This window comes from Saccopteryx bilineata, chromosome 5, assembly GCF_036850765.1.
Source record: "Saccopteryx bilineata isolate mSacBil1 chromosome 5, mSacBil1_pri_phased_curated, whole genome shotgun sequence".
In the NCBI taxonomy this organism is placed as follows: domain Eukaryota; kingdom Metazoa; phylum Chordata; class Mammalia; order Chiroptera; family Emballonuridae; genus Saccopteryx; species Saccopteryx bilineata.
In genome coordinates, this window is record NC_089494.1 from 122,974,404 (window position 1) to 123,001,732 (window position 27,329).

The following is a 27,329-nucleotide window of genomic DNA, read 5'->3' on the forward strand; positions in this document are numbered from 1 at the left end:
AGAATGCTTTCATAGTTTGGCTACTGTAAATAATGCAATGAATATAGTGGGGCAAATATTCTTTTGAATTAGTGTTTTGAGTTTCTTCAGTATATTATCCAAAAGTAAAATCTCTGGTCGTTAGGTAGTTACATTTTTAATGTTTTGAGGAACCTCCATACTGTTTCCCATAGTGGCTGCAAGTGTATCATGCACACAGAGAAAGCTTTTTCTCTCTTATTTTATCCTATGATTATAGACAGAAAATTCTTTTAGTTTGAACTCACCCATTATGGCAACCAGCTCAACAGTCTGAAAATTAGGGAAATGGTTCTTCCATCAGCATTCTTGACTGCATTACGAGGTAAAAAACAAACAAAAATGAGAAGAAACAGAAGAGGCAGTATAAAAAACATCAATGAGAAACATACAATATTAATACTTTATACATTTTGCTGAAGAGTTCCTTAATTTTCCCACTCAATTACTGAGAATGAACCAAAAAAATCATTATTATTTTATATTAAGTTTAACTCAGTATTTTTCAGGCTTTTGTCTATCTAAGCTAAAAAAATAATTTTTAAGAGTCAAAAATTTTAAGATAATCTAGTCAAGTCAAATTCCTACAGGACAATGGCAGAAATAAAGTAAGTAAAAAAGTAATGTTTAGAGACAAAAGAGAGAGCTTCAACAAAAACAGTAAAGACCTACAAAACGTATCTCTTCCATAAAGGAAAAAATTATCACAATCAGCTTTTTCAGAACTCTATAACCAAAGGCTTGCACCCATCTAGGCAGCATGTAAGTAACTCAATACAAAGAGGGAGGCTTGTGGTGTTTCTGAGGGCTCCTATTCCCATCCCCCTGCCCTCTACTCCCAGCTCCAGAGCAACAAGGTAAACCAACAGTCTAGAGTCACCATGAAAACGAGCAGCGGGGAAGCCATGGGAGAGGACAGAATGGGGCAGGAATGCCTTCAAAGTCCAACTCTCCCAAAATTGTCATTATCTGACTGACCTCTCCAGTAGTAGGAAGGTAAACCCCATTTGAAAGGCTATCTTTATTTAACCCAACTCAAAGCTCTTCCAGTGCAAAAAGCTTGGGGTATTTGTTAAAAACCAATCAGGAAATTATTATATTATTTCAACTGTCTAAGGAAGGGGAAAACAGTTGGGGGCAAAACAATGTTAAGAAAAAAAAATTTTTTAAGAAAAGCTGAGGAACGAGATGTCAATAGAAACCTTTGAGAAGCTCCAACAGATTCCTAGGTAGCTAGAAGTCACAGAAATGTCCAGGCTGTTGCATACTGAAGAAAGGCCTAGGAAGGTCCTGAGGCTTTCACCTCTAGCTAACCTTGAGGCTCTCTGTACAGCAGTAAATTGACATAAGTGGAATTGTGAATGCCTAGAAGAATGCTGAAGGCCAGCCCCAACACACACCAGAGAGCTTCTCAAAAAAACCTGTGAGACTTATTGGTTCTAGGCATCTAAGGAAATCTCTAATTAATAATTAAACTAATTGAGCAGTCTTCAGTCACCACACACAACAAAAAATATGGACTTTAAAAATTTAGTTCTTAGTGACGTCACGGAAATGGCGCCGTGAGCAGCGCGTCCGACAGCTCTCCCCTAAATCACAACAAATTTATCAACTAGAAACAGAAAAATTTATCCTCGGAGCATTCCGGAGTTCCACACAAACTGATAGCGAAAGGACTGTTATCACTTGAATCTGAGAGACGAGGGTGTGGAGGAATCTACCACAGGGACGTTCTTTCAAACCGCAAGGAAGTGCGCCTGTGGTGAGTCAGCCCATATACTTGGGAACTGCGAGCCACCGCCGCGAGCCGCTGCGAGCCCTCGCCGCGAGCCACCGCGAGCAGCCGCGCGCACGCCCGGTCCGGTTGAGCACCGCTGACGATCCCAGCGCCACCGGTGCCCGGAGCGCCCCATTCGCACGCGTGCCTTGGGCATTCCACACGCCCAGGGCGCCCTGCTGGCCCGCACACCCAGGGGGCTCCATTATCCTGCGCCTGGTGCGGTCCAGCGCCAGCGGCGGGGGGCCAGCGGGAGAGGCTTGGGAGATTCTCTCCGTGGGCGGGGCACCTCACCCAGCCATTCAAGCTAACAATCAAGCCTTGGGGGAGGGGCGCGCGCAGGCAGCCTAAAATACCTTCGGAAGCACAGATGCGACCCAATCACTGAAATTAGCTTAACCCATAAAATCTGCGCACCCTCAGTTCTAATTGATAAGATCTCTCTCAGTTCAGCGATCCAAGACAAGAGGCGTGATATTTTTTAGTGCCTCTCGCTAAAGGGGCGGGGGCAACTTCTGATTGATAGAGCCTCCATATTCAGGGATAAACGCTAACAAGAAGGACTTGGCAGATAATAAGGTCTATACTACACTAGTCGTAAGCAGAGACTAGTGCCTCTTCTTCCCTGCAAAAACAGGCTACAAAGTGTGGAAAGCCTGGGTTGAGAGGTCCAACTAAATGATAGGCGCTGAACAGTCACCTTGACAACAATTGACTCCCACCCCCGCCTGATTACACTGGAGGCCCTGACTCTCAGAGCCTTTCCCAAAGCCTTGCACTGAGTGGGGATAGAGTGGGGATTTCCCAGCTCTTTGAGCCTCTTACTCCCCAGGCAGAAGCAGTTGCAGCCTTATAGCTGGATCACCAGGCTGCTACTTCAGAAAGGGGGGACTAGGAGAGAGAATCCAGGAAAGCAAACTCTCTCATCGTTGGACCCTGCAAACGCCAACAAGCCTTTACTTCCAGCAAGACTAAAGCCAATTATATGACATTGCCATAGAATCCCATCAACTGCAAATCCCTACCTAAGAGTGACACAGGGGCAGAGCCTGGGGTACAGAGTCACCGACCAGGAAGAGGAAGAGAAAAGAAAAAGGAAGAAGTTAACCCTTCAAAATCAAGAAAAACCCACAGACTTTACAACTTGATCCACTAATTTTTTTTGTTGTTGTTTGTTTCTTCTTTTTGCCTTTATTTCCTCCACCTCGGTCCTTCTATTCTCTGCCCATCTTATACTTCCCCTTTCTTGAACTACACTACCCATGAGTGTTGCATTTTATTTTTCTTCTTTATCCTCACCCTCCTTTAAGGTTATACTCCAAAACACTTAACTCTCACTCTCTCTTTTTTTTTTTTTTTTGTCTTGCTTTATTTTGTTTTTTTCTCTTCCTATTTTATTTCTTCCTTTGTTTTTCTCTTTTTCTTATTTTTTCCTTTCTATTCGTTTTTTCTTTTCTCATTTTACTTTCCTCCCATATAATCCTAAATCACGAACAAATTAGTTAATTTGGGACTCAAGGCTTTTTTTTGGCTTTATTTCTCTTTTTTGCTTTTGTTTTTATTTTTTTTTTCTTGTTTGTTTATTTTTGTGGCATTCTGGGTCCTCCCAACCCAAGGTCTCCATTGTATTTAGTCTTCGCTCCACTTAATACAACAGATTTTTACTTATTATTTTTATTTTTTCTTCTTTATTATTCTTTTTTGGTCCTTTTTTCTGGTTCCCTCTTATCCCTCTCATTATATCTCTTAGTTGACCATCACTTACAAGCAAATCATCTTATGCTTGTCTAAGATTTTCTTCCCTTTTTTTTTTTTTTTTGCATTTAGTAGGTCCCTATTCCCTTTTATTTGCCCCTTGAACTCTTCACCCCAAATCAGGCCCTCCATTATAGGCACGATATTTCCCTGAGGAGGGGAGAGGAGGGAAAGAGAAGAGAGAAAAAAAGGGGGAAATAATAAATTATTACTGTTTTTTTTTGTGGGGTGTTTTACCTTTTTTTTTTTTTTTTTACTTTTTACTCTTTATTAATTCTAATTAGTGCTATCAATAAGACGACCCTCAGATGCCAATAAGAAAGAGGAAATCGAATATTATGGATACAAAAGAAAGAGAGGTAACACAAATAGATGTGGAAAAATCTATGGAGAAAAGACTTAACATATTGGAAGCCTTGGAGCTAAATGACAGAGAATTTAAAATAGAAATCTTAAAAATACTCAAAGATATACAAGAAAACACAGAAAGGCAATATAGGGAGATCAGAAAACAACTCAATGAACACAAAGAATATATTACCAAGGAAATTGAAACTATAAAAACAAATCAAACAGAAATGAAAAACTCAATTCACAAGCTGAAAAATGAGGTAACAAGCTTAGCTAACAGAACAGCCCAGATTGAAGATAGGATTAGTGAAATAGAAGACAAACAACTTGAGGCACAACAGAGAGAAGAAGAAAGAGACTCAAAAATAATAAAAAACGAGAAAGCCCTACAGGAATTGTCTGACTCCATCAGAAAGAATAACATAAGAATAATAGGTATATCAGAGGGAGAAGAGAAAGAAAATGGAATGGAGAATATACTCAAACAAATAATAGACGAGAACTTCCCAAGCCTGTGGAAGGAACTAAAGCCTCAAATTCAAGAAGCAAACAGAACACCAAGTTTTCTTAACCCCAACAAACCCACTCCAAGGCACATCATAATAAAGATGGCACAAACCAATGACAAAGAAAAAATTCTCAAGGCAGCCAGGGAAAAGAAGAGTACAACATATAAAGGAAGGCCTATTAGATTATCATCAGATTTCTCAGCAGAAACTCTACAAGCTAGAAGAGAGTGGACCCCAATATTTAAAGCCCTGAAAGAGAGGAACTTTCAGCCAAGAATACTATACCCATCAAAGCTATCCTTCAAGTATGAAGGAGATATAAAAACATTCACAAATACAGAAAAGATGAGAGAATTTATCAACAGAAAGCCCCCACTCCAGGAAATACTAAAGGGGGTTTTCCAACCAGATTCAAAGAACAAAAGAAAACAACACCACAAGTAACAGCTCCACCAAGAACACAATAAAACCAAACTTAAACTGTGACAACAAAGGAAAAAAAGGAGGGAGAGGATGGAGATTAACAGTAGCAAAGGATGATGAAGTGCAGAAATACTTATAAGATAGGGTACTACAATGAATATGGTAGGTACCCTTTTCATTACTTAATGGTAACCACCCTTAAAAAAACCACCACAAAAACACTTGACTTAAAAAAGGTAGCAACAGAGGAAAGAAGTATGGAACACAAACAAACAAAAACAAATGATAGAAAAACAAAAGAGAAGAATCAAACTAGATACAAAACTAACAGAAAACTGCCATTTATAAAATGGCAGTAGGGAACCCACAAGTGTCAATAATTACACTAAATGTAAATGGATTAAACTTACCAATAAAAAGACACAGAGTAGCAGAATGGATTAAAAAAGAAAATCCAACTATATGCTGCCTACAAGAAACACATCTAAGCAACAAAGATAAAAACAAATTCAAAGTGAAAGGCTGGAAAACAATACTCCAAGCAAACAACACCCAAAAAAAAGCAGGCGTAGCAATACTCATATCTAATAATGCTGACTACAAGACAGAAAAAGTACTCAGAGACAAAAATGGTCATTTCATAATGATTAAGGGGAAGTTGAATCAAGAAGACATAACAATCCTTAATATATATGCACCAAACCAAGGAGCACCAAAATATATGAGACAGCTACTTATTGACCTTAAAACAAAAACTAACAAAAATACAATCATACTTGGAGACCTCAATACACCGCTGACGGCTCTAGATCGGTCATCCAAACAGAGAATCAATAAAGATATAGTGGCCTTAAACGAAATACTAGAACACCTGGATATGATAGACATCTACAGGACACTTCATCCCAAAGCGACAGAGTATACATTTTTCTCTAGTGTACATGGAACATTCTCAAGAATTGACCATATGTTGGGCCACAAAGACAATATCAGCAAATTTAGAAACATTGAAATTGTACCAAGCATATTTTCTGATCATAAAGCCTTGAAACTAGAATTCAACTGCAAAAAAGAGGGGGAAAAACCCACAAAAATGTGGAAACTAAACAACATACTTCTAAAAAATGAATGGGTCAAAGAAGAAATAAGCACAGAAATCAAAAGATATATACAGACAAATGAAAATGAAAATACGACATATCAGAATCTCTGGGATGCAGCAAAAGCAGTAATAAGAGGAAAGTTCATATCACTTCAGGCCTATATGAACAAACAAGAGAGAGCCGAAGTAAACCACTTAACGTCACACCTTAAGGAACTAGAAAAAGAAGAACAAATACAACCCAAAACCAGCCGAAAAAAGGAGATAATAAAAATCAGAGCAGAAATAAATGAAATAGAGAACAGAAAAACTATAGAAAAAATCAATAAAACAAGGAGCTGGTTCTTTGAAAAGATCAACAAAATTGACAAACCCTTGGCAAGACTCACCAAGGAAAAAAGACACAGGACTCAAATAAATAAAATCCAAAATGAAAGAGGAGAGATCACCACAGACATCATAGATATACAAAGAATTATTGTAGAATACTATGAAAAATTATATGCCACCAAACACAACAATCTAGAAGAAATGGATAAATTCTTAGAACAATACAACCTTCCTAGACTGAGTCATGAAGAAGCAGAAAGCCTAAACAGACCAATCAGCAGGGAGGAAATAGAAAAAACTATTAAAAATCTCCCCAAAAATAAAAGTCCAGGCCCAGACGGTTATACTAGTGAATTCTATCAAACATTCAAAGAAGACTTGGTTCCTATTCTACTCAAAATCTTCCAAAAAATTGAAGAAGAAGCAATATTTCCAAACACATTTTATGAGGCCAACATAACCCTCATACCAAAACCTGGCAAGGATGGCACAAAGAAAGAAAACTACAGACCAATATCTCTAATGAATACAGATGCCAAAATACTAAACAAAATACTGGCAAACCGAATACAACATATTAAAAAAATAATACATCATGATCAAGTGGGATTCATCCCAGAATCTCAAGGATGGTTCAACATACGCAAAACGGTTAACGTAATACACCATATCAACAAAACAAAGAACAAAAACCACATGATCTTATCAATAGATGCAGAAAAGGCTTTTGATAAAATACAACACAATTTTATGTTTAAGACTCTCAACAAAATGGGTATAGAAGGAAAATATCTCAACATGATAAAGGCCATATATGATAAACCATCAGCCAACATCCTATTAAACGGCATAAAACTGAGGACTTTCTACCTTAAATCAGGAACAAGACAGGGTTGTCCACTCTCTCCACTCTTATTCAACGTGGTGCTAGAAGTTCTGGCCAGAGCAATCAGACAAGACAAAGAAATAAAAGGCATCCATATCAGAAAAGAAGAAGTAAAGCTATCACTTTTTGCTGATGATATGATCCTATACATCGAAAACCCGAAGGACTCCACAAAAAGATTATTAGAAACAATAAACCAATACAGTAAGGTCGCAGGATACAAAATTAACATACAAAAGTCCATAGCCTTTCTATATGCCAACAATGAAATATTAGAAAACGAACTCAAAAAAATAATCCCCTTCACGATTGCAACAAAAAAAATAAAATACCTAGGAATAAACATAACAAAGAACGTAAAGGACCTATATAATGAAAATTACAAAGCATTGTTAAGGGAAATCGAAAAAGATACAATGAGATGGAAAAATATTCCTTGTTCTTGGATAGGAAGAATAAATATAATCAAAATGGCCATATTACCCAAAGCAATATACAAATTTAATGCAATTCCCATCAAAATCCCTATGAGATTTTTTAAAGAAATGGAACAAAAAATCATCAGATTTATATGGAACTATAAAAAACCCCGAATAGCCAAAACAATCCTAAGGAGAAAGAATGAAGCTGGGGGCATTACAATACCTGACTTTAAACTATATTATAGGGCCACGATAATCAAAACAGCATGGTATTGGCAAAAAAATAGACACTCAGACCAATGGAACAGAATAGAAAGCCCAGAAATAAAACCACATATATATGGTCAAATAATCTTTGATAAAGGGGCCAACAACACACAATGGAGAAAAGAAAGCCTCTTCAACAAATGGTGTTGGGAAAACTGGAAAGCCACATGCAAAAGAATGAAACTCAACTACAGCCTGTCCCCGTGTACTAAAATTAATTCAAAATGGATCAAAGACCTAAATATAAGACCTGAAACAATAAAGTCCATAGAAGAAGACATAGGTACTAAAATCATGGACCTGGGTTTTAAAGAACATTTTATGAACTTGACTCCAATGGCAAGAGAAGTGAAGGCAAAGATAAATGAATGGGACTACATCAGAATTAAAAGTTTTTGCTCAGCAAGAGAAACTGATATCAAAATAAACAGACAGCCAACTATATGGGAACTGATATTTTCAAACGACAGCTCAGATAAGGGTCTAATATCCAAAATTTACAAAGAACTCATAAAACTCAACAACAAACAAACAAACAATCCAATAAAAAAATGGGAAGAGGACATGAATAGACACTTCTCCCAGGAAGAGATACAAATGGCCAACAGATATATGAAAAGATGCTCAGCTTCATTAGTTATTAGAGAAATGCAAATCAAAACTACAATGAGATACCACCTCACTCCTGTTAGATTAGCTATTATCAACAAGACGGGTAATAGCAAATGTTGGAGAGGCTGTGGAGAAAAAGGAACCCTCATTCACTGTTGGTGGGACTGTAAAGTAGTACAACCATTATGGAGGAAAGTATGGTGGTTCCTCAAAAAACTGCAAATAGAAGTACCTTATGACCCAGCAATCCCTCTACTGGGTATATACCCCAAAACCTCAGAAACATTGATACGTGAAGACACATGTAGCCCCATGTTCATTGCAGCACTGTTCACAGTGGCCAAGACATGGAAACAACCAAAAAGCCCTTCAATAGAAGACTGGATAAAGAAGATGTGGCACATATACACTATGGAATACTACTCAGCCATAAGAAATGATGACATCAGATCATTTACAGCAAAATGGTGGGATCTTGATAACATTATAAGGAATGAAATAAGTAAATCAGAAAAAAACAAGAACTACATGATTCCATACATTGGTGGAACATAAAAATGAGACTAAGAGACATGGACAAGAGTGTGGTGGTTACCAAGGGGGGGGGGGAGGGAGGACATGGGAGGGAGGGAGGGAGAGAGTTAGGGGGAGGGGGAGGGGCACAGAGAACTAGATAGAGGGTGACGGAGGACAATCTGACTTTGGGCGAGGGGTTTGCAACATAATTTGATGACAAAATAACCTAGACATGTTTTCTTTGAATATATGTACCCTGATTTATTAATGTCATCCCATTACCATTAATAAAAATTTATTAAAAAAAAAATTTAGTTCTTAAAACCACTATATGAATAAATAAGAATAAACAAACAAAAATAATTGGGAAGGGAGGAGAATCTGATTTCCAAGGTGGCATGCTATATTTAAAATGTCCAGTTTTCAAGAAAATTCATGAATCATACAAGGACAGCATGATTCCATATACAGGAAAATAAAGAAATCATGCCTGATCAGGCGGTGGCACAGTGGATAGAGCATCGGACTGGGGAGCAGAAGAACCACATTCAAAACCCCAAGGTTTCCAGCTTAACCACAGACTCATCTGGCTTGAGCACAGGCTCATCCAGCTTGAGCACGGGCTCACCAGCTTGAGTGCAGAGTCACTGGCTTGAGCATGGGATTATAGACATGACCTCATGGACTCTGGCTTGAGCATGGGGTCACCTGCTCTGCTGAAGCCCCCTCCCCGCCCCCATCAAGGCACATATGAGAAAGCAATCAATGAACAACGAAGGTGTCGCAACAAAGAACTGATGCTCCTCATCTCTTCCCTTCCTACCTGTCTGTCCCTCTCTGTCCCTGTCTCTCTTGCTAAAAAAAGTAATTAAAGATGTGAAGATTAACCTGGATTATTTGGTTGAACCGCACATAATCATAGTGGTCCTTATGACAGAAACAATAAGGAAAGTTGAGTGTTTGAGTCATGCTGCATAACAAAGACTTGCCTAGTCACTGTTAGCTTTGCAAATGGAATGGCATGGTGTAGGGGAAAAGCTGTGTTACACTTCGTTGCTTGCACTTTGCATGATTAACACATGAGCACATGGCAGAGCCACATGTGTTTAGTCTATGTAAGGCTACAGGCACTTGCCACCAGGGCAAATTGCTGAGCGCTCGCCCACAACTGCAAGGGGCCGTTTTGCTGTTCATTTGCCTGCTGCCATGAGAAGCATTTTCCCCTGCCTGTTTGCTCATCTGCCACTGCAAGAATCTATTAAACGGGCATGGCCCAATGCTTTCCGGCTCCACAGTTCCTCTACTGTCTCCCTGAATCCAATGTGACCTGCCTGGCCTTGGTCACCGGCATTATATCTGGCATAGTGGGCAGGATTAGGATCAGATCAGTATGGAGCCACCAACACCCCTGAATGGTGGGATAGAGGGGTAGCAATTCTTAAGCACATGGTTCCCTGTAGTTACCTTGTTGGGGGTCTTGGGCTGAGTGTTTTTTACAGCCCTGCAAAAAAAAACTGAAAGCTCTATGCAAGAGGCCACCCGAGTTTGAGAGCTCCAGTTTGCCCAAGAAGCTGAACACTGGCATAAGCAGTTATTAGAGACACAGCTACAGGTTCAAGAGCCTGAGTTTCAGTGTTAGGCTGAGAGCTGGAAGCCACAAGAGCTGAAGCGGGTGCTGAAGAAGGAGCTGCATTCGTGTAGGCAAAGTGACTCTGAGTTGGTGGTAGCAGGCATTTCCAACTCCTCTGAGGAAGAGGAGGTTTGAGCTGAAACTTCCATCAGCAGACTCAAGAAACCAGCCAGTGGTCACCCAAAAAGTAAAAACTGATCAGCCAAGAGTGCCATAGGGGCAGGTACAACACCCTCTGCAAGTAGTGGAGCACTCTGTGGTTGGGCCCTATACCCATACAGAGTTGATATAGTGTTAGGGGCGAAATTTAGACCGAAACCCACCAACTTTCTGGCAGCTTGGTTGCTGCAGTTGTGGGATGTAGGGGTGGATGGTATTGTGCTCTATGGAGCAGAGATGGAGAAATTAGCTGCCATTACCATGCACTCCTCAAGGCAGCGCCTTCAAAACTGCCATGACAACCCAGGAAATCATACCCTGTCAGAATGGGTGATGGCTGCCATTCATACGATCTGGCAGAATGCTGGAGACTTGCCAGGAGCACTGGGTCAGAGGCAGTTATATACTAAACTGCAGCAGATCCTTAAGAAACTGGGTATGAAGAATGCTGCTTTCAACCTGAGATCCTGTGGGCCAAATAAGAAAGTATTCACAGCAGAAATGAGGGACCTTATTCTCTGTAGCATATTGTTAGCTGTTTTGGGGTCACTAGTAGCTATGTTGAGCCCCTATCTGGGGCACCCCATTAACAGATGGTGGCAGATTTGGGGGAGGTGGAGGCAGCACAGCATCATAAGGCTGTGTGGGCTGCTGCCCATGCTGACCCTCCAACTAACAAGAGAAATGGGCTGGTAGAGGTTACCCAAACACAGATATGGGTAGATTTAATTGCCTCTGGAGCAGACAGAGAGAAATTAAATAGCAGGTCTAATAGAGGCCTATTAGAGCTTTGGCAGCAGCTTGAACCAAAACAGAGGTTCCAGCCTCTGAAAAAGCGGGGAGATGCAGGTTGCCCCGCAGCTACCAAAAAAAAAAATAGCTGAGGCTCATGTTGCATAGCTGCAAGGTTCAGCTAAGAGAACAGCACAGGCCTTAAATGTGTTTAAATTACATCATGCATCTTTCATTAAAAAGAACCATTTTGTCTTAATTTACAAAATGTATTTAAAGAAAGCAAGCAAGCTAGTATATAATGCCTTAAACTCATTTTGCCACCAGGACCTGGTCTCCAAGGGGTTTGGAAGGGGCTTGTGGCAATGGACAGAGTGCTTATGGAAAAGCACTGAGGTCTGTTAATAAAGAGATGTATGGTTAGTTGCCTGTAATGAACCTTCAACTTTGGTGATTTGCACAGACAACTGGGATGTCGTCTATCATGGACTGATCATTGAGCAATGTAATGAACTCTTGAAGGAGGGACTACAACCGGGGGAGGGGGGGGGGACACTAGCTCCCTCGCTGGATGAACATGCCACGTGTGGACAGTGTGAGACCCTGACAAGGGGCTCAGCACCTGTGGAGGCCCTCTTGCACCATGCAGCTGCTCCCATCTAGTTGCAGGGATGCACCAAGAACATTTTCTTCAATGGACATGGCCCGGGACTGTACAAACCCCCCCACCTACAATGGGTGGCCTTGTTGACACCATGGGGTAGGGGGCTAGACGTGGGCCTCCGGTTAACTCCCTGGAAAGAGTCCTCAGAGAGAAATTGTGAAAAGCAACTTTGTAATTACTGTCATTATTGGTATAGCTTGTGTAACTTGGTTGCTATAGTTTGTACTATTTCTGTGATGTAATGGACTTCACTCCTCACACAGGAACCATTACGGAAGATACCTATCACATAGATTTCAAGGCAAGCAACCCTAAAGTCGTGAAATTTAGGAAAAACAGCTATATTAGGCTTGCTCGCTTGCCTTTTGCATGATTAGTGCATACGCATGTGGCAAAGCTGCATGTGTATAGCTTACATAAGGCTAAGGGGCTTGCCCTCAGGGAAGACTGACAATTGCTTGCCCACCACTACGAGGGGCCATTTTGCTGTTCATTTGCTTGCTGCCATGAGAAGCAGTTTTTCCCTGCCTGTTAGCTCGTCCACTGTTATGGGAATCTATTAAATGGGAATGGCCCAATACTTTCCAGCTCAGTTCCTCTACTGTCTGCCTGAATCCAATGTAAACCTCCTAGCATGGGCCACCAACATTCAAGGTGGCCATAAGTGGATGAATGAAGAAAGCTTCCAGAAAGTGGAAAAAGCAAGAAAATGAATTCTCCTCTAGAACTTCCTGAAAGAACACATCAATGCTGGCACCTTGATTTTAGCCCACTAAAACTCATTTCAGATTTCTTCCAAAACTGTAAGATAATAAGTTGTTTTAAGCCACCAAATTTGTCGGAATCTGTTAGAGCAATATTTAGGGAGTATTTAAGACCACTCAGTTTCAATGACTTGCTAGAGGAACCCAAAGAACTCAAAATATAGGGGCTGATTATATAGACACCTTATGCCTAGCACATACCAAAATTTCAGATTCCCAGACAAAAAATTGGTGTTCAGCATAAACTATATTGTTTGTAAGCAACAGAAGCATAGTAAGCCATGCTTAGCAGTTATGCAGGTGGGAACCCTTCTGAAATCCAAGTTCTCAGATGAAAGTCAAGAGTGAACCTCACTGGTAGTTCATTCAGATAAGCAGTGAGGCCTGCTATGTTAACTCTTTTCTACACAAGCAGCAACAGGAAACTAATACACAAATTTAAAGAAACTGCATAAAGCAATAATCATAATTGTGTTGTTGGGCATACAATACATAAAGATACAATTTGTACAACAATAACAGCACAAAGGAAAGAGGCAAGATGAAATTATATAAAAAGAAGACTGTACACCACTGTGTAAGCTGATATTGAGTCAAGATACATTGTTTTATCTGACACCTTAATTTTAATCACAGGTCAACCATTAAAAAGTATAATTTTTAAATAGCAAAAAAAAATAAGAGAACTAACATAGCATACTAAAAATACCTAACACAAAAGAAGGCAGTAATGAAGAAAGGAACAAAAAACACAAAACACAGAAAATAAAATAAGAAATGATAGATGTAATCCTACTTTATTTGTAATTACATTAAATAGAAATGAAATGTACAAATCATTCAGAAGACAGAGAGTAGCAGAATAAATTTTAAAAACATGACCCAACTATAACAGAAAGACTTTAACTTCAAAGACAAATATGCTGAAAATAAAAAGCTGGGGAAAAACAGACCATGCAAACAGTGCCAAGAGATACTTGGGAGTGGCTGTGATAATAGCAGATAAAATAGAACACAGTATAAAATTGTTATTAGAGACAAAGAAAAATATTTATAATTAAAAGGCCAACTCATCAACAAGATATAGTAATTATAAATATGTATGTACATAACACTTTCAAATATGTAAAGAAAAAAATGACAGATATAAAAGTAGACAATTTAAAAATAATAGATGGAAACATATTCTTCTCAAATGCAAGGAATACATTTTTCCCGGACACCAAAAGTTAAGGCAATAAAACTAATCACAGTAATTACAAATGGGCTGAAGTCATATGAATTATGTTCCCTGGCAACTGTAATGAAATTATAAATTAATAACAGAAGAATTGCCCTGGCCGGTTGGCTCAGCGGTAGAGCGTCAGCCTGGCGTGCGGGGGACCCGGGTTCAATTCCCGGTCAGGGCACATAGGAGAAGCACCCATTTGCTTCTCCATCCCCCCTCCTTCCTCTCTGTCTCTCTCTTCCCCTCCTGCAGCCAAGGCTCCATTGGAGCAAAGATGGCCCGGGCACTGGGGATGGCTCCTTGGCCTCTGCCCCAGGCGCTAGAGTGGCTCTGGTCGCGGCAGAGCTATGCCCGGAGGGGCAGAGCATCGCCCCTGGTGGGCGTGCCGGGTGGATCCTGGTCGGGCACATGGAGGAGTCTACCTTCCTGCTTCTCACTTCAGAAAAATACAAGAAAACAAACAACAACAAAAAAACAAGTCAAAAGGAAAATTAAAAAATACTTCGAGATAAATAAAAATTAAAACAAAACATACTGAAACTTACTGGATGCACCTAAAGTAGAACTTAGAAATATATAACTGTAAAAGTTCATATTAAAAAACAAGATCTCAACTCAGTAACCTAAACTTCTACCTTATGACACTGAATCAAGAAGAATGTTCTGAACCCAAAGGAAAATGAACAATTAAAGTGAAAATGAAACTATAAAATAAAAAATAGAAAATTTTAAAGATCAATGAAACAAAAAAAAAAAAATGGTTTGCTGAAAAGATCAATAAAATCCACAAACTTCTAGCTAGAGTAACCAAGAAAAAAAAGGAAAGACACAAATAATAAACTGAGGAATTAAAGAAGTAGCATTATTACCAACCTCATAGAAAAAAAATTATAAAAGAATAGTATAAACAACTATGTTAACAAATTAGACCACCTAGATGAAACAAATTACTAGAAACTATAGAATTATATATAAAAAAAGATTGAAATAGAAAATTTTTTAAAACTTTCCACAAATAAGCCCCTGACCAGATATCACCAACTATATTTTTTTAAAAAGAGAATACTGAAGCCAGTAGTATTCTTATAACCAAACGAAAGCAACATTACAAGAGAAAAACTACAGTTCAATAATACCGTTGTGAACATAGATACAAAAATCCTCAATGAAATACCAGCAAAACTAATCTGGAACATAAAAAAAAAAAAAAAGGATTATACACAATGCATGTGTGATATAACCCACAAAAGCAAGGTAGGTTCAGCATACAAAAATCAATGTAGTAAACGACAAAAACAATATCATCTCAATAGACATAGAAAATGCACATGCCTAAATACAACTGCCTTTTAATACTTGAATACTATGAATAGAAAGAAATTTCCTCAAGTTGGTAAAGGGCATCCACCACAGCTAACATCATACCTAATTGTGAAAGACTATATGCATGCCCTCTAATATTAAAAACAGACAAGGTAGTCAGTCCAGTCTTGCCACTCTTATTTAGAAACAGATCTCAATATATGGAAAGACATACTAGGCTCATGGATTGAAAGAATACTTTTCAGACAGCAATACTCTCTAAGCGATCTCCAGATTCAATGTAATCTGTATCAAAATTCCAATGGCTTTTTTCTTTTTGGCGGAAATGGAAAAGCTGATCCTTAATTTACATATATAGAGATAAAAACCTCAAATACTGGAGGAAAAAAACTTGGGAGGATTCACGCTTTCTGATTTCAAATTTTACTAAAAAATTATAGCAATCAAAACAGTGGGGTTAATGACATAAGAATCTAGACTAGTGGAATAGAAATGGGATTCCAAAAATAAATTCAAATATCTATGGCCAAATGATTTTTCATAAGGGTGCCAGGATATAAATAAAGAATTCAATAAATAGTACTGGACTAGATATTGACATGCCAAAACATAAAGTTAGACCCCAATCTCACACAATATGTGAAAACCAATTCAAAATGGAGCAAAGACCTAAATGGAAAGCTCAATTTATACAACTCTTGAAAGGGAACAGAAGTGTAAATCTTCATGACCTTGGATTAGGCAATAATTTCTTAAAAGTGACACCAAAAGCACAGCCAACTGTGGACCCTAAGAAAGATGATACCAGGAAGGACTCCTAGATGACTAACTGGGTTCAAATATTAAAAAGAATCTAGTAGCCTGACCTGTGGTAGCACAGTGGATAAAGCATCGACCTGGAAATGCTGAGGTCGCTGGTTTGAAACCCTGGGCTTGCCTGGTCAAGGCACATATGGGAGTTGATGCTTCCAGCTCCTCTCTCTCTGTCTCTCTCTGTCCCTCTCTGTCTCCTCTCTAAAATGAATAAATAAAATAAAAAAAAAAAAAAAAAAAAAAAAAAAAAAAAAAGAATCTAGTAGCCCTCTGAACAGGTGGTAGCGCTGTGGATAGAGTATGGGACTGGGACGCAGAGGACCCAGGTTCGAAACCCTGATGTTGCCAGCTTGAGCGCAGGCTCACCAGCTTTATCGAGGCATTGCTGGCTTGACCATGGGATCATAGACATGACCCCACGGTTGCTGGCTTGAGCAAGGGGTCACTGGCTGGGCTGGAGCCCTCCAGTCAAGGCACATACGAGAAAGCAATCAATGAACAACTACGGTGCTGCAACAAAGAGTTGATGCTTTTCATCTCTCTTCCTGTCTGTCCCTATCTGTCCCTCTCTCTGTCTGTCACACAGATAGATAGATGATAGATAGATAGATAGATGATAGATAGATAGATAGATAGATAGATAGATAGATAGATAGATATAGAATGAACCTAGTAGCCATTTCTAAACAGGGTCCTGTCACGCAAACTTCAGGGAGAGCGTAGAAGCCTGCAGTGAATGCTTACTCTGTTTCTGTCACCTGAGCCCTTATAATGTTTCCTGGAATTGTATTTCAAGCAATAGAATGAGGCTTTCCCTACCCAACCTCTACTTAGAAAGGGAAGCCAGCCTGGCACAGGCAGCTGCTACGGAAGAGCTCTTGCAATGTTTGCAGGCAAGTGATGAGAAGGCAGAAACCTTAGCCCGCAGGGTAGCAAAACTGCAAGGGAAGAGTGCCATACCACCAAATCAGGTGGTCATGGTGAAGGCAAACTGGGATCCCAAGACTGGGAACCCCAAGAGAAATTCAGCCCTCTTCTTCCCCTCACCAGAGAAGGAAGAGAAACACCAGACTTACAAGCACGACTGGGATTAATAACAAAGATTAAGACAGAACAGCTCCAGGCGCAGCAGGTGAACCCTGTGGGTCTCCTTGTGACTGGAGCCGAGTCAGGCAAATTAGGAAACACGTATAGGCTGTGCTTGTGGGAGTATCCTCCTGACAAGGGGAGAAAGGTGAAAATTAGCCTCAGTAACCACACCACCATCTCTGAGACAGCGCCTCTCTGGAGGTGTGAGGAAGAGCAGGTAGTCTCCTTGCTGACATGGATACAAGGGCATGCCAGGGAGCTTGGCCAAATGTGGGTAATCTGCCCCCCACCACCACCTCACTGGAAGACAATAGAAGAGCTACAGAAATTGATTAGAAAGTTACAAATGAAGAATGCTATTTATATGCAGCATTTCAGAGAGCCTGATAATGAGCTCTTTACCTCCCGCATGAATGACATTATTTTACAGTCTTCTCCCAATCAGTATAAATTTCTAGTGTTGATCCTGAACTTTATGGTTTGACAGCAATCAAATCAAGTAGCCCAGGCTATTGTGGATTTAGGAGAAAGAGAGAGAGAGACAGAAGACTGGCTAATATTCAGGCAACCAGCAAGAAGGGTGATAAGTGCAGAGAGAAGGGCCAGATCGGGTCTGCCGCTGACATCTATGGTTCGATTTAATTAAGGCAGGCACACCTTTAGAGAAACCTGATAGGCAGACAAACTCTTTTGGTTATTACTGTGGCAGAGGCTAAAGCCTGAGCAGCAATTTCAGAAACTACTACCTGAGAAGGGCTCTTGCACAGATGGGAACCAGGCGGCGCTATCTGCTCCTCCATCCACTCCCACTTTATTGGAGGCGGCTAAGCAGCTGGACTAGGGAAATGACCAATGTCCCTCAGTAAGAATGGTGTAGAGGCCATGTTTAGAACCAACCATCCACTGGACATCCCAAAATAAACAATGGGTCTTGGCTCTAGCATATACTGGAGCAGAATGCACATTGATTGATAATAATATGCATAAGTTTACAGGATGCGTTGCTGCTATAGATGGCTATGAGGGAAGTTCCTTAAAGGTTAAGGTGACCAACTTTTTTATAAGAAAAGGAGGACAAAAATAACTTGAAAAATATCATAAATAAAAGAAACATTTTATTCCCTGCAACAATACATTATAATATAAAAAATGCAAAATAAAAACATTTGTGAGGAGGAAAAGATGGCAGCGGAGTAGGAAGATGCACAGACGCCCAACTCTCACCACCAAACTGGAATACAAATCAATTTAGGAAAAATCAGCATGAAAAACCAACTCTGAACTACAAGAACAGCACTCAAAAACCAAGCAGCAAAGAAGAAGCCACAACAAACCTGGTAGGAAGGACCTGAATCTCCCCTGCTTACAGGAATGGGGGGGGGGGGTGAGGCTGAGAGCCCAGAGGGGATCTCACACAAGGGAAAAGAGCAGAAACTACTGCTCACAGCCACTTGCCTAGCGACCAGAGAGTGAGGTGTGTTGAAAAGACCAGCTTATCTCCCAAGCGGAAAGGAAAGAGAGAGGGACAGACTGTGAGGGGCTAAGGAATGAAGGAAACGACCTAAAAAAGCTGACTCATCCATGCTGGAGGCAGCCATAGCTGGGGGAGGGACTGAACCTTTCACAAAACAGAGCTGAACTGCTTCCGGATCAGAGATCTCCAGACATCTATCCCGCTCCAATCAGGGCAACAAGACACAGCTGAAAACAAGAAGTGGGGAGGAGGGGCAGTAAATCAGGTCTCCATGGAGATCTGAGATACACCTCCCCCTACAGAAGCTGAGAAAACACCCTGCCCCCCAGAGAGATCAATTGGCTAAAGAGGCCTTGAAAACAAACAAATCAAGACTTCAAAGTTGCCCAAATCCAAAAGTGGATTACAGATAACAGCTGATACCAACCCAAGAAAACCTAGAAATAATTGAAAACTGGAGGCAGACAACACCAAGCCTAGACTCAACCAACTCTACAAATAAAAAACCCCAAAACAGACAATGAGAAAACAAAGAAGTGCAATCCAAATGAAACCACAAGTGACACCTTCAGGAGATGAACTCAGTGATATGGAAATAAACTTCCAGATGCGGAGTTCAAAATAATGATTGTAAGGATGCTTAGGGATCTTAGAACAACAATGGATGGTCATTATGAACACCTAAATAAAGAAATAGCAAGTATAAAAAAGAATCAGTCAGAGATGACAAATACAATATCAGAAATAAAGACCACAATGGAAGGAATTAAAAACAGGATAGATAGAGCTGAAGATCGAATCAGCGAGTTGGAGGACAACTGGAATGAAGGCATGAAAGCAGAGAAAAACAGAGAAAAGAGACTCAAAAAGTCAGAGGAAACCCTTAGAGAGCTCTGTGACACCATGAAGAGAAATAACATCTGCATCATAGAGGTTCCTGAAGAAGAAAAAGAACAAGGGATAGAGACTTTGTTCAATCATATCATAGCTGAAAACTTCCCTAAATTAATGCAAGAGAAACTCTCACAAGTCCAAGAAGCACAGAGGACTCCATTAAAGATAAACCCAAAGAAACCTACACCAAGACACATCATAATTAAAATTCCAAAGCTAAGCGATAAAGAGAAAATATTAAAAGCTGCAAGAGAAAAAAAAGTAATCACCTACAAAGGAGCCCCCATAAGGATGACATCCAACTTCTCAACAGAAACACTTGAGGCCAGAACGGAATGGCAAGAAATATTCAAAGTAATGCAGAACAAGAACCTACAACCAAGACTACTTTATCCAGCAAGGCTATTGTTTAAAATTGAAGGAGAAATAAAAAACTTCCCAGACAAAAAACAACTCAAGGAATTCATTACAACCAAACCAATGCTGCAGGAAATGTTAATGGGCCTGTTGTAAACAGATCAAAGTGGGAAAACAATATAGCAAAAAAGGAATACACCTTTGAAGAAGAAAATGGCAATAAACAACTACATATCAATAATAACCTTAAACGTAAATGGATTAAATGATCCAATCAAAAGACATAGGGTAGCTGTGTGGACAAGAAAACAGGACCCATACATATGTTGTCTACAAGAGACACACCTTAGAACAAAAGATACACATAGATTGAAGGTAAAAGCATGGAAAAAAACATTTCATGCAAATGGAAATGAAAAAAAAGCTGGGGTAGCAATACTTATATCAGACAAGTTGGACTTTAAAACAAAGGATATAGTAAGAGATAAAGAAGGCCACTACATAATGATAAAGGGAGTAATCCAACAGGAAGATATAACTATTATAAATATCTATGCATCTAATATAGGAGCACCCAAATATACAAAGCAGACTTTGATGGATTTAAAGGGCGAGATCAACAGCAAAACTATAATAGTAGGGGATTTCAATACCCCACTAACATCACTAGATAGATCCTCAAGAAAGAAAATTAACAAAGAAACAGCACACTTATTGGAAACACTAGATCAACTCGATTTAATAGATATCTTCAGAACCTTTCACCCTAAAGCAGCAGAATATACATTCTTTTCAAGTGCTCATGGTACATTCTCTAGGATAGACCCCATGTTAGGGCACAAAAGTACTCTCAACAAATTTAAGAAAACTGAAATCATATCAAGCACTTTCTCCGATCACAATGGCATGAAACTAGAAATGAATCACAACAGAAAAGCTCAAAAATTCTCAAACACATGGAAACTAAATAGCAGGTTGTTCAATAATGAATGGATTAAGAATGAGATTAAAGAAGAAATAAAAAAATTCCTAGAAACAAATGACAATGAGCATACAACAACTCAAAATTTATGGGACACAGCAAAAGCAGTGCTGAGAGGAAAGTTCATAGCACTACAGGCACATTTTCAAAAGCTAGAAAAAGCTCAAATAAACAACTTAACCCTGCATCTAAAAGAATTAGAAAAAGAACAGCAAGTAAAGCCCAAATGTAGTAGAAGTAAGGAAATAATAAAGGTCAGAGCAGAAATAAATGACATAGAGGCTAAAGAAACAATACAGAGGATCAATGAAACTAGGAGCTGGCTCTTTGTTTTTTTAAAATTTTTATTTATTTTTTATTTATTCAATTTTTTAGAGAGGAGAGGGAGAGAGAGACAGAGAGAGAGAGAGAGAGGAGAGAGAGAGGAGAGACAGAGAGAGAGAAGGGGGAGGAGCTGGAAGCATCAACTTCCATATGTGCCTTGACCAGGCAAGCCCAGGGTTTCGAACCGGCTACTTCAGCATTTCCAGGTCGACGCTTTATCCACTGGGCCACCACAGGTCAGGCTTTTTTTTATTTTTTTTTAATTTTTATTTATTTTTGGAGCTGGCTCTTTGAAAAGGTAAACAAGATTGATGAACCTTTAACTAGACTCACCAAGAAAAAGAGAGGACTCAAATAAATAAAATTAGAAATGAGAGAGGAGAAATAACAACTGACACAACAGAAATACAAAATATTGTTAAGAAAATACTATGAAGAACTGTATGCCAAAAAAACTAGACAACCTAGATGAAATGGACAAATTCCTTGAAACATACAATCTTCCAAAAATCAATCTGGAAGAATCAGAAAACCTAAACAGACTGATTACAACAAATGAGATCGAAACAGTTATCAAAAAACTCCCAACAAAGAAAAGTCCGGGGCCCGATGGCTTCACAACGGAATTCTACCAAATATTCAAAGAAGAACTAACTCCTATCCTTCTCAAACTATTTCAAAAAATTCAAGAGGAAGGAAGACTTCCAAGCTCCTTTTATGAGGCGAGCATAACTCTGATTCCAAAACCAGGCAAAGACAACACAAAGAAAGAAAATTATAGGCCCAGGCCGGTTGGCTCAGTGGTAGAGCATCGGCCTGGCGTGTGGAAGTCCTGGGTTCAATTCCCGGCCAGGGCACATAGGAGAGGCGCCCATCTGCTTCTCCACCCCTCCCCCTCTCCTCTCTGTCTCTCTCTTCCCCTCCCGCAGCCGAGACTCCATTGGAGCAAAAGATAGCCTGGGCGCTGGGGATGGCTCCATGGCCTCTGCCCCACGTGCTAGAGTGGCTCTGGTCACGACAGAGCGATGCCCCGGATGGGCAGAGCATCGCCCCCTGGTGGGCGTGCCAGGTGGATCCCGGTCGGGCGCATGCGGGAGTCTGTCTGACTGTCTCCCCGTTTCCAGCTTCAGAAAAGTTAAAAAAAAAAAAAAAAGAAAATTATAGGCCAATATCTCTGATGAATATAGATGCTAAAATCCTCAACAAAATATTAGCAAACCAGATCCAACAATATATGGAAAAAATCATACACCATGATCAAGTGGGATTTATTCTGGGGAGACAAGGATGGTACAATATTCGTAAATTAATCAATGTGACTCATCACATAAACAAAAAGGAGAAAAACCATATGATAATTTCAATAGATGCAGAAAAAGCATTTGATAAAATCCAGCACCCATTCATGATCAAAACTCTCAGCAAAGTGGAATACAGAGAACATACCTCAACATGATAAAGGCCATCTATGACAAACCCACAGCCAACATCATACTCAATGGGCAAAAATTAAAAGCAATCCCCTTAAGATCAGGAACAAGGCAGGGGTGCCCCCTTTCACCACTCTTATTTAACATAGTTCTGGAAGTCCTAGCCACAGCAATCAGACAAGAAGAAGAAATAAAAGGCATTCAAGTTGGAAAAGAAGAAGTAAAACTATCATTTGCAGATGATATGATATTGTATATAGAAAACCCTAAAGTCTCAGTCAAAAAGCTACTGGACCTGATAAATGAATTCAGCAAAGTGGCAGGATATAAAATCAATACTCAGAAATCAGAGGCATTTTTATACACCAACAATGAACAGTCAGAAAGAGAAATTAAGGAAATAATCCTCTTCACAATTACAACCAAAAAAATAAAGTACCTAGGAGTAAACTTAACCAAGGAGACTAAAGACTTGTACTCGGAAAATTACAAAGCATTGATAAAAGAAATCAACAAAGATACAAACAAGTGGAAGCATATACCGTGTTCATGGTTAGAAAGAATAAAAATCATTAAAATGTCTATTTTACCCAAAGCAATCTATAAATTCAATGCAATATCAATTAAAATAGCAATGACATACTTCAAAGATATAGACCACATATTCCAAAAATTTATATGGAACCAAAAGAGAACACGAATAGCCTCAGCAATCTTAAAAAAGAAGAATAAAGTGGGAGGTATCACACTTCCTGATATCAAGTTATACTACAAGGCCATTGTACTCAAAACAGCCTGGTACTGGCATAAGAACAGGCATATAGATCAATGGAACAGAACAGAGAACCCAGAAATAAACCCACAGTTCTATGGACAACTGATATTTGACAAAGGAGGTAAGGAAATACAATGGAGTAAAGACAGCCTCTTTAACAAATGGTATTGGGAAAATTGGACAGCTATCTGCAAAGAAATGAAACTAGATCACCAGCTTACACCACTCACAAAAATAAACTCAAAATGGATAAAAGATTTAAATGTAGGCCGTGAAACCATAAGAATCTTAGAAGAAAACATAGGCAGTAAGTTCTCCGACATCTCTCGGAGCAATATATTTGCTGATTTATCTCCATGGGGAAGTGAAATAAAAGACAGGATAAACAAATGGGACTATATCAAAATAAAAAGCTTCTGCACAGCTAAAGACAACATGAACAGAATAAAAAGACAAACTACACAATGGGAGAACATATTTGACAATACGTCTGATAAGGGGTTAATAACCAAAATTTATAAAGAACTTGTAAATCTCAACACCAGGAAGATAAACAATCCAATCCAAAAATGGGCAAAAGAGATAAATAGACATTTCTCCAAAGAGGACATACAGATGGCCAATAGGCATATGAAAAAATGCTCAACATCACTAATCATTAGAGAAATGCAAATTGAAACCACAATGAGATATCACCTCACACCAGTCAGAATGGCGCTCATCAACAAAACAACACAGAATATGTGCTGGTGAGGATGTGGAGAAAAGGGAACCCTCCTGCACTGCTGGTGGGAATGCAGACTGGTGCAGCCACTGTGGAAAACAGTATGGAGATTCCTCAAAAAACTGAAAATTGAACTGCCTTTTGACCCAGCTATCCCACTTTTAGGAATATACCCCAAGGACACCATAGAACGGCTCCAAAAGGAGAAATGCACCCCCATGTTTGTGGCAGCATTGTTCACAATAGCAAAGATCTCGAAACAGCCCAAGTGTCCGTCAGAGGACAAGTGGATTAAAAAGCTTTGGTACATATATACTATGGAATACTACTCAGCCATAAGAAATGATGACATCGGATCATTTACAATAACATGGATGGACCTTGATAACATTATACGGAGTGAAATAAGTAAATCAGAAAAAAACTAAGAACTTTATGAATCCATACATAGAAGGGACATAAAAATGAGACTCAGAGACATGAACAAGAATGTGATGGTAACTGGGGTGGGAGTGGGGGAGGGGGAGGGGGCAAAGAAGGAGAGAGGGGTTCGGGGAGGGAAGGGGCACAAGATAACCAGATAGAAGGTGACAGAAGACAATTTAACTTTGGGGGAGGGGTACACAGCACAATCAAATGTCAAAATAATCTAGAGATGTTTTCTTTAACATATGTACCATGATTTATCAATGTCACTGCATTAAATTTAATAAATTTTAAAAAATAAAAATAAAAACATTTGTAATATTTTCTATGGTAATTATGCTCACATGCCTATTAATTTTTAATAATAATTGTAAGGAAAAAAGTACTAATTTAGATACAAATATTTCATATCACACTCAATGAATCAACTCTGCATCGATCGTATAGGGACATTTACAGGTTAGTCTTCCAATATCAAAAACGAGGACATGTAGGAGGGCTATTTTCAAGGGAGGACAAAACTTCCTAATGGAGGATGATTGGTCACCTAATTAAAGGTGAAGGAAGTCTCGCTCTGCATGCACATTTGTCTTGTTGGTTGCCACCAAGATCCTATCAAGTCTTTATTTCACCTTGCTGAATATAAATTGGGCATTGACATCTTAGCTCAATTAGGTCAAATATCCACAACAATCGCAAATCTCCATTTGCAAGTAAGAGCCCATGGTTTAGGGGAAAGGCATAATGGACACCAGAGAAGTTCCTCACACAGAAGCAGGTGATATGAGTGAGGCAATCAATATCAGTCACCTGAGGGGACATGCAGAAATCACCAATACAGTTAAAGAACTATACAGAGTGGGCATAGTCTGCCCCACCAATAGTCCTTTTTACATCCCTGTTTGGCCAGTCCATAAGCCACACAAATCATGGAAAATGACAGTGGAGTACAGGGAGCTTAATAAAGTAAGTTCCCCCAGCCTGACCTGTGGTGGTGAAGTGGATAAAGTGTCCACCTGGAATGCTGAGGTTGCCAGTTCAAAACCCTGCACGTCTGGTCAAGGCACATATGGGAGTTGATGCTTCCAGCTCCTCCCCCCCTTTCTCTCTCTCCCTCTCTCTCACTCTCTCTCCTCTCTAAAGTGAATAAAAAAATAAAAGTTCCCCCAATCCACACCCCATCCCTAACATTGCTCAATTACTAAATGAAGTCTGTCAGTCTCTGGGGACACTTCACTTTGTATTAGATGCTAATGCCTTCTTCATTATTTCCACAGATCTGCAAAGCCAAGACCAGTTTGCCTTCAACTGGAAAGGAGAACACTGGACATTTCAGGTGTTCTGCAAGGCTATCTCATAGTCCTGCCATCTGTCATGGTTTAAGAGCAAAGTATACTGCTCACAAAAATTAGAGGATCAGGGAACATGCAGATACTCCAGTACTTTCAGCCTTTTGTATAGTGCGTTTTCACCAATGATATAAAAGTTAGTTTTGCATCTCATCTGCATAACTGAACAACTTTCTTTGACTTGTTTTTTGCTTTTCTGATGTTCTTGTTTAATAAAAAAAAAAATCAAATGCTTCTTTTTTTATCACTTCATATTTATTTTGAAATATCTCCTAATTTTTGTGAGCAGTATATATACTGTATCGATGTGGAGCACCTAGAAAACAGATGAGCCATAAACCACAGCCAAAGTGCAAAGGTCTGGGTCCTCCAACAAATTCTTGGGAGTTGTCTGGTCTAGTAAGATAAAATTCATTCCAGCTGCTATGCTGGACAACATTCAGAATTACCCTATGCCAGAATCAACGGTACAACTGCAATCAATCTTGGCATTGCTGAAATATTGGAGGCCTTTTCTCCACCTACTGCAGCTATTGGGTCCTTGTACAGATTGTGATTGGAGACAAGAGCACACTGATGCCTTTACCAGTGCAAAGGTGGCAATTAAACTCAGGACTGGTGGTGGTGGGTGCAACCTACCCTTGTGAATTGGATGTTTCAATTTATCCAGAAGGCTTTGTGTGGGGTTTATAGCTAAAATAAAATCAGAGAAAGGAGCCCCTAGGTTCCTGGTCCCAATAATGGAAGGGAGCTGAGAGGTACAGACCCATGAAGAAACAAGTGTTGGCAGTGTACCTTAGTTTACAGCATGTAGTAAGCTTCACAAAAGCCCTGCCAGTGTCACAAAGAACACAATAACCCAGGGGTAGTCAACCTTGTTATACCTACTGCCCACTTTTGTATCTCTGTTAATAGTAAAATTTTCTAACTGCCCACTGGTTCCACAGTAATGGTGATTTAGAAAGTAGGGAAGTAACTTTACTTGATGAAATTTATAAAGCAGAGTTACAGCAAGTTAAAGCATATAATAATACTTACCAAGTACTTTATGTCGATTTTTGCTGTTTGGCAGAATAAATCTTTATAAAACAACTTACTATAGGTAAATCTATCTTTTTATTTATACCTTGGTTGCTCCGCTACCGCCCACCATGAAAGTTGGAACGCCCACTAGTGGGCAGTAGGGACCAGGCTGACTACCACTGCAATAACCTATTGCCAATG

The 27,329-nt window shown here is 39.5% G+C and overlaps 1 protein-coding gene across 4 annotated transcripts in view; it reads right to left on the bottom strand.

Annotated features, from left to right (window-relative positions):
- The window catches only part of MAP3K2 (mitogen-activated protein kinase kinase kinase 2), a 104,739-nt gene that overhangs the window by 58,547 nt on the left and 18,863 nt on the right, over positions 1-27,329 (bottom strand). For 3 of the 4 annotated variants that reach the window (XM_066233127.1, XM_066233128.1, XM_066233129.1), the window contains one exon: positions 267-331. In XM_066233127.1, coding sequence (XP_066089224.1) covers positions 267-270 — 4 coding nt within the window. In that variant the 5' untranslated portion in view covers positions 271-331. Of the gene's footprint in view, positions 1-266; positions 332-17,357; positions 17,381-27,329 lie in introns of those variants that run through there. The other variant, XM_066233130.1, reaches the window with a different exon arrangement.